The sequence below is a fragment of the Eucalyptus grandis genome, chromosome 10 (assembly GCF_016545825.1).
Source record: "Eucalyptus grandis isolate ANBG69807.140 chromosome 10, ASM1654582v1, whole genome shotgun sequence".
In the NCBI taxonomy this organism is placed as follows: domain Eukaryota; kingdom Viridiplantae; phylum Streptophyta; class Magnoliopsida; order Myrtales; family Myrtaceae; genus Eucalyptus; species Eucalyptus grandis.
Genome location: NC_052621.1, coordinates 11,624,789 through 11,633,657, shown reverse-complemented (window position 1 = coordinate 11,633,657; position 8,869 = coordinate 11,624,789). Strand labels below are relative to the sequence as shown.

At 38.6% G+C, this 8,869-nt stretch overlaps 1 protein-coding gene across 1 annotated transcript; it reads left to right on the top strand.

Moving 5' to 3' along the window:
- Positions 1-446: 446 nt before the first annotated feature.
- On the top strand, positions 447-8,611 carry LOC104421748 (3-phosphoinositide-dependent protein kinase 1). Its single transcript, XM_010033816.3, has 11 exons — positions 447-1,287; positions 1,981-2,161; positions 2,308-2,360; positions 3,511-3,612; positions 3,681-3,789; positions 3,877-3,955; positions 4,100-4,265; positions 6,367-6,501; positions 6,580-6,746; positions 7,383-7,605; positions 8,110-8,611. Exons 1-11 carry the CDS (start codon positions 1,105-1,107, stop codon positions 8,191-8,193), a joined length of 1,482 nt encoding a protein of 493 aa, XP_010032118.1. The 5' UTR covers positions 447-1,104; the 3' UTR covers positions 8,194-8,611.
- Positions 8,612-8,869: the final 258 nt, after the last annotated feature.

Sequence of the window (8,869 nt, the reverse complement as noted above, 5' to 3'; positions counted from 1 at the left end):
ACACCAGCATTTCTTCTCCTCTTATTTACCTGCACATATCTGGAATTTTATTTCATTCTCTGAGATTGATTCAATTCTGTTGTCTGCATTTCGCTGAAGAAACATCCTTTCCTGCTTTTTCCAAGTTTTCCTTTTCTCACAGAAAACAAAATTGACATGGCACCTCCTCCTAATCATAGACAGCATCAGCAGCACCATCACTGACCACTTTTCATGCCCTCCCTTCCTTTTTTAGGTGTGCCTAATAATCCGAAGAGAGAGAGAGAGAGAGAGTAATAATAATTAAAATGGAAAAAAAAAAAAAATTAATCTAGTAAGGGAGGCTGTGTGTGTTTTTGTGTGTTTTTCGTTAAGGGGAATGAATGAAAGGGAGAGAGAGAGAGAGAGAGAATAATAATAATTAAAATGGAAAAAACTAATCTAGTAAGGGAGGGCTGTGTGTGTTTTTGTGTGTTTTTCGTTAAGGGGAATGAATGAATGACCTCCATCATTCAATCCCATGTGCTGTTCCCCTTCCCTTCTTCAATCCCCAAACCTCCCTTCTCCCCTCTTTCCTCCCTTCTCCTCAAAATCCACATTCCCCTCTCCCTCATCATCATCATCAGCCCTTCCTTCCCCCTCACTTTCTGTGTTCTTCCAAAGCAAAAGCTGATCATCTCTCAGACCCAAAAAAAAAAAAAAAAAAAAAAAACTCTTCCCTCCTCAAAAAGATAAACAAAACAAAGACTACCTCATATCATAGACCACACACATAGAACATAAAGGAATCAAATTCATTCACCAGCTTTTCTTCTTTATCAGAGAATCCCCCCCCAAAATACCAACCTCCCAAGAAAACCCCCCCAAAAAAAGAGACCCCAACACAAAGAAACAATCTCTGATCCAATGCGGGTTTCCCTTTGAACGGTCAAATCTCTCCTCCCCAGATTTCTTGAGGGTGAAAGTTTGTGAAAGTTTCAATCTTTCTCCTTTTTTTCCCCTCTTCCCCAGAGAGAGATAGAGATAGAGAGAGAGAGAGAGGGAGAGGGGTTGTGTTAAAAAGTTGGTTCTCATGTAGGGCAGCAGCTATTTTTGTTCTTTCTAATTGGTTGGTTTGAGGGAGAAATGTTGGCGATGGAGAAGGAATTTGATTCGAAGCTGAAGATTCAGGGGAATAATTCCAGCAATTCGTCTAATGGAGGGAATGTTCAGAGATCTAAGAGCTTCGCGTTCCGAGCTCCGCAGGAGAGCTTCACGATTCAGGACTTTGAGCTGGGGAAGATCTATGGCGTTGGCTCTTATTCAAAGGTTCGTTCTTTTCGTTTCTTTCTTTCTTTTGTTTTTCCCCTCATCTTGAGCTGGTAAGTTTGTCGTTGTTGATTTGGTTGGTGTGCTTTCCGTTGATTGGTTAATTAAGCTGGTTGGTGATTTTGTGTCTTTCGACCTGGAAAATATTGCTCATCCTCAGCCAACAAAATGAGAAAAAAAAAAAATTGAGAAAATAATTGCGTGAATTGTTCATTGGAAGCTTTCTTGCTAGCTCAGCCACTGGGGCAGTTGATTCTGTGTGAATCTCTCTTCCTTTTTGTTGTGTATGATTCGGTTGGTATATGCACGTTGTGAGGCGCAAAATTATAAGTCAAATATGTTGGTGCGTGAGCTTGCGGGCGTGTTGGCATAGTCAGTAGAATATCATGAACTAGGATTATAGGATAAAATTTTAGGCAGGAACAGTCCGGAAGAGTACAACCATTGCTCTGCCATGCTATGAGGTGATGATATATTCACAGGGCAAAGTTTGATGAACTAGTAGGAAATCTTCTGTGATTTGCTCTTCCATGCAATGTGTGTAAAATATGTTTCATTTCAATAGGCTTGTTGGTGTTAAATTGTACGAATTGCTGTCTTTTTTTGAATGTGTCGCAATAGAAAACATTTTATCTTCTGATGAGGTCGTAGATTATTCTGATGTTACTGTTATATGTCTCGCAATATTGCTAGGTTGTGAGGGCAAAAAAGAAGGACACGGGAACGGTGTATGCCTTGAAGATTATGGACAAGAAATTCATCACCAAAGAGAATAAAACAGCTTATGTGAAGCTGGAGAGGATTGTTCTTGATCAGTTGGATCATCCAGGCATTGTGCGGCTATATTTCACCTTCCAGGACACATTTTCACTATGTAGGTCCTGTTGGTTCTGTCTGTTTGGAATTCTATTCCTTCTTCAAGTGTTTCACTTTTCATTTATATTTTGGGTGCTTTCTTTTCTTTTCTTCTCCTGGGCTCGACTTTTTTGTCATCTAATGATGCTCCATTTACTTTTGTAGATATGGCACTTGAATCATGTGAAGGTGGAGAACTTTTTGATCAGATTACCAGGGTGAGTTCTTGTAAAATGATCTTATGTTGCACAATACTTGTCTGGTATAGTTCTCCTGATATTACTGCAATCACCATTTACATGAAATTAGGGTTGCCGTCCTTGTTAGTCTTTTTAGAGTTGACCTGATTATTACATTAGTCGTGACTGCCCTATGGGTAGTTTATGATTATATTGCTTTTATTTTTCTATTTTTAATCTGCAAAATTCAAATTACCCTTAGATTGCAGAATCCATGTCTATAGGAATGCCTTTGACCTTTTTGACATTTTTCTCTCTCTGATTAAAAGATGAGGAATATTTCAAAAAGCAACATGGACACCACCATAGTAATACGAGACATTCAGAAATTTTGATAAAACATACCATAGCGGAACAATTAAAGCATGAATGGGAGCTTTCCTCCTTTTTGGCTTCTTTCAGAATTCATGGCTTTGGGGATGACAATATGTCGCGGCACCCAACTAATATCAAAACATTCAGTGTTAAATTATCTTATTCGATCGCAGGGAATTTCTCCCCTTGTTCATTCCCCTCTAGAGCAATCCGGCTGCTTCTTATTCCTTATAAAAATGCCTTCTTTTGTTGGACAGTAGCTTGGACCAAGATTCTTACTATTGAGAATCTTAGGAATAGTTCATTTTCACGGACTGGTGTTGCATGTGTGAGCATTCAGGGGAATCTGTTGATCATCTTTCTCTTCATTCTGAATTTGCTCTTGAGCTTTGGAATCATATCCTTAGCTCGTCCAAGGTGGCATTGGTTATGCCAATGCATGCTATCAAACTTTTTGGCCATTGCAATGCTTATGGTTTAGAAATTTGGTTGAATCTAAGTCAGGTTCTTTCATTTGGCTTTGGGCATCTTGTTCTGACGAAGCATAGTCTTGTGATGTTTTCTTTTGTCTTTTGCTTTTCTTTCTTAATTTCTTTATATATGTATACACACGCACGCACATGCTCGCGCACATGGAACACAATCAAGAATCCTTGTTTAAACAACTTTAAAGTAGAATTGTGCTACTTCATGATCAATCCTATACAAACAAAGAAAAAAATCCCAAGATCATTTTTCCCACAAATCAGATATCTACCATGTTTTGCTGTCTTTCATTTTGCATTATTTGATATTAGTTAGCTTGTTTTTACAGAAAGGTCGCTTATCAGAAGATGAAGCTCGCTTTTATGCAGCTGAAGTTGTTGATGCTCTAGAGTACATACATAATCTCGGTTTGATACATCGGGACATTAAGGTAATCTTGTAATATTCTTTTCTCATCATTCATAATTTGCAAAATGCTAATGGTCACTTAAATGACAGCCAGAGAACTTGCTCCTTACCAACGAAGGTCATATTAAAATTGCTGATTTTGGGAGTGTGAAGCCTATGCAAGATAGCAGTATAACTGTCCTTCCAAATGCGGCATCAGGTGAGAGTTGTTTTCATTTAGACTTGTTCCGACGACACTTTACCTTTTCATTGCATTTGAAGTTCATTCTATTTAACTCCATTTCAGATGATAAGGCCTGTACCTTTGTGGGCACAGCGGCATATGTTCCTCCAGAGGTCCTCAACTCCTCTCCAGCCACTTTTGGGTATGGCACCCTCCACTATTTAATGCTTCACCTCAGTACTAGCAAATTTGGAATAGCAATTTTGGGGCACTAGAGTGAATCTTTTGTTGCTAACCTTGCATTCTTTTAATGATAGTTTGATCTTCTGAACATATATTCAAACAGAAATGATCTCTGGGCGCTGGGCTGCACTTTGTATCAAATGCTTTCAGGAACTTCTCCTTTTAAAGATGCAAGTGAATGGCTTACGTTCCAACGAATTATAGCGAGAGATATAAGATTTCCAGAGTATTTTTCTGATAAAGCTAAGGACCTCATTGACAAATTGTTGGTAAGCTACTGACTTGATGCTGAAGAAATTGTTTTGTACAGCATGCTTCCACTCTGCAAGGATTGAAAGTGATTTCGTAGGTTTGTCTAGTTTACTAACTGGAAGTGCCTAGTTTTTCTATGCTGTCATCAGATTTTGATCTGCAATGAAATTACTGGTAGGGTTAATTTGTGGTAGTCATCATGAGTTGATGCATTGATTCATGATATGAAGGACTCTGTATTAGGATACACTTGAGCGGCAATGTGAGAGAAAGAGTCCATACTTCCTTACTAGAAATCCTTCATAGAGTTTGGCAGCTGAAAGGTGGGGAGAGGGGTTGAAGGGGCATGGTTTTGCCAAGATAGTGTTGCTTTCTTATTAACTATTATGCAAAGAGCCTCTGTTTCCCCAGCAAGTATAGAGAGGGACCTTTCTGTGTTGACCATTCTTTTGTTTCAGATGCTTCATATGGATTTCATCATATATATGCAGCTAGGATAGAACTGATGCCTTGTTTAGATGACAAGGCTGAGTCTAGCGGGAGGTTTGATGGAAGTACAGTTTTGAGCTCTTTACATGTGCTCTCCATTGGTTTTGCGAGAACAGATAGTGTAATGCATGGAGCTGCATTGACATAAGACTGAGATGACTCTCTAAGCAATAGTAGTCCTTTTCTGGCTCGCTGATATCTTGCATATGCATATAAAATCTCACTGATTTTTGGCATCAATTAGTTTATATTTTTGTTTTTGTATCTCTGCTTCTTCAACTTGTATGTGTGAAGACATGGATTGCATGCAGATCAATCACATTATCTGGTGATCTTCATAAATACTTTGGTCCTTTCTATTCTCACCCATTTTTTTACGAACCCACCCTTAGACATTTTACTGTTTGTTGCTGAACAAGTCTTAACAGAATCTTGTCAGCTCCTCTCAATTGGTTTAGAAGATGAAAAGTAGATCAGATTCATGAACAATGTTTCAGCCCTTTTTCCACATCCATGTGCTGATAATTCTGTGAAAAACTATGAGGTGCTCTCTTTGTTTTCTGGGAAAGGGTAAATGGACTGATATGTACATCTGAAGCAAGTGGCATCCTTGTATATGAGATCTGAAATCCCCCAGCATGGATTCTGCAACTGGGATTCATCATATACAAGAAAACGGTGCTCATACAATAAGCTAGCGAAAAAGAAAATACACACGCAAGGAAATAGTGGAGTTATTTGTGGAACAACGTATGCTTGGTGAGCAAGGAAGTTAAGGGGCAAAAAAAAAAGAGATGGCTAGTGGTGGTCGAGGTGGGACGATATCATGTAGACTGTCCTGCTTTTTGATTATGGGTGTTTGGTAGAGCGTGGTTATAAGTGGACAACTTGCAAAATGACTTGTACATACCATATCTATGTTAAACAAAAGAAAGGATATCACATGGAATAAAATCATGATAGGGATGGAGGTGGTGGTGTTGTAATTACCCGTTTTCATCACATAGCAGTACTGCACCTCATCCTAAACATTTGTTTAAGGTTCAATAAGACTTGGGGAATGAAACATTTGAAGTTCGAATTGTTTTTATCTAGATAAGCCCTTAGTTATACTTCACAAGAAAATACTAGGAAAAGCCCACATATGGTAAAGATGCTCTACCACTGCTTCCTAGGCACCAAGGAGGTGCTCCTGTAAAACTTTGAATATTGGAACTTCAAATGCTTTATCATGAATTGTTTGGTCCATAATGGGGAGCAAGTCCTTGAGTTCAATTTCTGGTTGTTACTCTGGAATTTCCTACCGATTTATTTTGAGGGAGCATGGAGTTATTATGTGTGCATGGGTTCAATTACACATGCAGTTAATTTGATTACTTATATTTGGAGCTAGAAATGTATGAGGTGTTGTATTATGATATGAATGAGATCATTCGGAACCTTATTTTTGTTGCTATTAATGCTTTTGGGACTGTCACATAACTCGGTTTTATGAATTTTGTAATTCAATGGGCTCAAAGGAAAGAAATTATAGGTCTATTGATCTCTTTTATTTGGGGGGAAAAAGCATCTCATATTGCTTTATGGAGCATGGCATGTGTAGTTTAATGCCCAATTAATCTTGCACAGGACATTGAACCTACCCGAAGACCAGGCGCTGGACCTGATGGTTACAAAGCACTCAAAATGCACCCGTTCTTTGCAGGAGTTGACTGGAAAAATTTAAGAAAGCAAGTACCGCCAAAACTAGCTTCGGAGCAAGTGGTACAATTTATTTGGCTTTTGAAGCATATGGACATTCAAACATTTGGGATATCGTTTTAAGGGAACTTCTTTTTGTAGGTTCATTCAGGGGATGCTGATGATTCTCAGGACTCTTCATGGAACCCTTCTCATATTGGGGATGGTGCATTGAGGCAAGTTGAGGGAAATAGCGGTCCTGCATCATCTTCAGAATCATCTGCTCATATAACTAGGCTCGCTTCCATCGACTCCTTTGATTCTAAATGGTATCACTTCATCTTCTTGAAATTTGTCTAATTCGGCATTATTTCTCTGTTACAAATGAAAAACAGAATTAGCTAGTTTTTTTGGGTCTTTAGTTTCTTCAGTGAGGGATATGGGAAAAGCTGTAGGATGCACGGTGTAAATAGTCCAATATGCAAGTAAAAAAGAGCTGTATATGACCAATGGCATCCCATCCTTACCTAAAGATTGTCAGGACTTCTTGTTTGCTTGAAATTGATATTAAGATGGTCTATCAGAAAATAGGTTATTCTTGTTGCTCAATTTTGTGGTTAGATGGTGCTTAATGTCCCCTAGTCGTGAAAGATGAAATTACTCGATGCTTGTTCGAGTGTTTTGTATATTAATCTCCTTATTCTATACACACATTTTGACTTTAGAGGTGATGCCGTCTTTGGAAATGACACTGTCGGACTTAACTCAACGGCCAATGGCATTTTCTTATCAGTCTCGTATTTTGACCATATCTTGGATTATAGCTTCTGTTTGAGCTCTTAATTTGTTGTGTTGCTATTTCAACCAGGAAGTTGTCTAAGTCGTCATTTTTGGTGGCTTTGGGCTACTATCATGTAGCATGGTTTCTATATTTTTTGGGCAATCTGACAACCTTAACATGACAGGCAACAATTTCTGGATCCTGGGGAATCTGTCCTGATGATCTCAACTGTGAAGAAAATAAGGAAGCTAACAAACAAGAAGGTTCAGCTTATTCTTACTAATAAGCCCAAATTAATATACGTGGACCCGGCAAAACTAGTTGTGAAAGGAAACATTATCTGGTCTGACAATCCTAACGACCTCAATGTCCAAGTCGCAAGTCCTTCAAGCTTCAAAATCTGCACGGTTCGTCTCTTTTCTCTGTTATATGTTGAGCTGAGTTATCTCAGCCAAATTCTCTGTCCAAACCCTTTTGCTGATAAAATTAAAATGTCCTTGTGAGTTATGCTGGGACATTTAGCTGCAGAATATGTTTGGGTTTCAAAAGGAATAGCACGTATAAGCATTAATTATCATCAACATCGGCCATCCAGTCAATTTGACCTCAAAAAATGGCCAACTGATGTTTGGTTATCCTAGTCATTCTGTAATACAGAAATTTGTGAATCTGACAGCTCTGATTGGGATGCTGTGTATAGAAACTGTAAGGCATTGTCTATGCATCATACTGTTGGTGACATCTCTTGCTTTATTCCTGAGACTAACTTTGGATGTAGCTCATTTGTGCATTATTTTCCTCGATCTGGCATGCTGTGATCGGTCTATGCTTTTCCCGCCTCTTTAAATGGGATTTTTATGTGTACATAAGCTAGCTATCGGTTCGCCTGATTCAATTTGCTGCTGTTACAGCCAAAGAAGGTAATGTCATTCGAGGATACGAAACAGAGAGCATGGCAATGGAAAAAGGCGATCGAGGGTCTTCAAAGTCGGTGAGACTCCTTCGCCTTCAGACGTTTCGATACTCGATACTGTAGAGGCACGAGGGGGATACTTGAAGCAATCGCCCCCCCAGAAATTTTTTACAAGACGGACAAGCGAAAATTCGAAGTTCAAGATTCAGAATTTAGCTGCACAGTGTATCCCCCTTAAAATCTCCTGCCCAACCCTGCTGGTAACTGATGCAAATGACAGGACCAATTTTCTTTCCTTCTCTCTCTCTCTTTTCCTTTTTTTTTTTCCCTTTTTTTATTATAAATTATTTGATGTAATTCCAAGCTTGTTTGTAAAATGCAAAAATGGTGGTGGGGATTCTGAGGGGGGGTTCTCTTTATTATTTTGTTGTAACTTGTAAGAACACTCATCATCAATTTATTGGAAAAAAACAAGACAGACACAAATTCTGAGTAGACAACTACTTTGCCCAACTTGGTCAACCATTGCTCATTCTCATGTGATAAAAGTCAACCTTGCACGGCTCAGAGCACGCTCAAGCTTTGCCAAATTGTATATTTCTTTCTTTCTCCTCTGTGTATAAATTTTCATTTATTTGAACATTTTTCAGCTCTTCTTACAGGTTTTTTTTTTTAAATTTTATAAAAATCTCCTTCCATATTTACGACATTTTACCACGTCTTGGGCTGAAAAAAAAAGAGAAAGGAATTTGCGACGC

What these genes read in the sequence shown, in the direction of transcription:
- LOC104421748 (XM_010033816.3), top strand. Translation starts at nt 1,105, where the DNA reads ATGTTGGCGATGGAGAAGGAATTTGATTCGAAGCTGAAGATTCAGGGG. An exon ending in TCCTCTCCAGCCACTTTTGG is followed by an intron (nt 3,956 to 4,099) that starts GTATGGCACCCT and finishes ATATTCAAACAG; the next exon opens with AAATGATCTCTGGGCGCTGG. An exon ending in ACCTCATTGACAAATTGTTG is followed by an intron (nt 4,266 to 6,366) that starts GTAAGCTACTGA and finishes AATCTTGCACAG; the next exon opens with GACATTGAACCTACCCGAAG.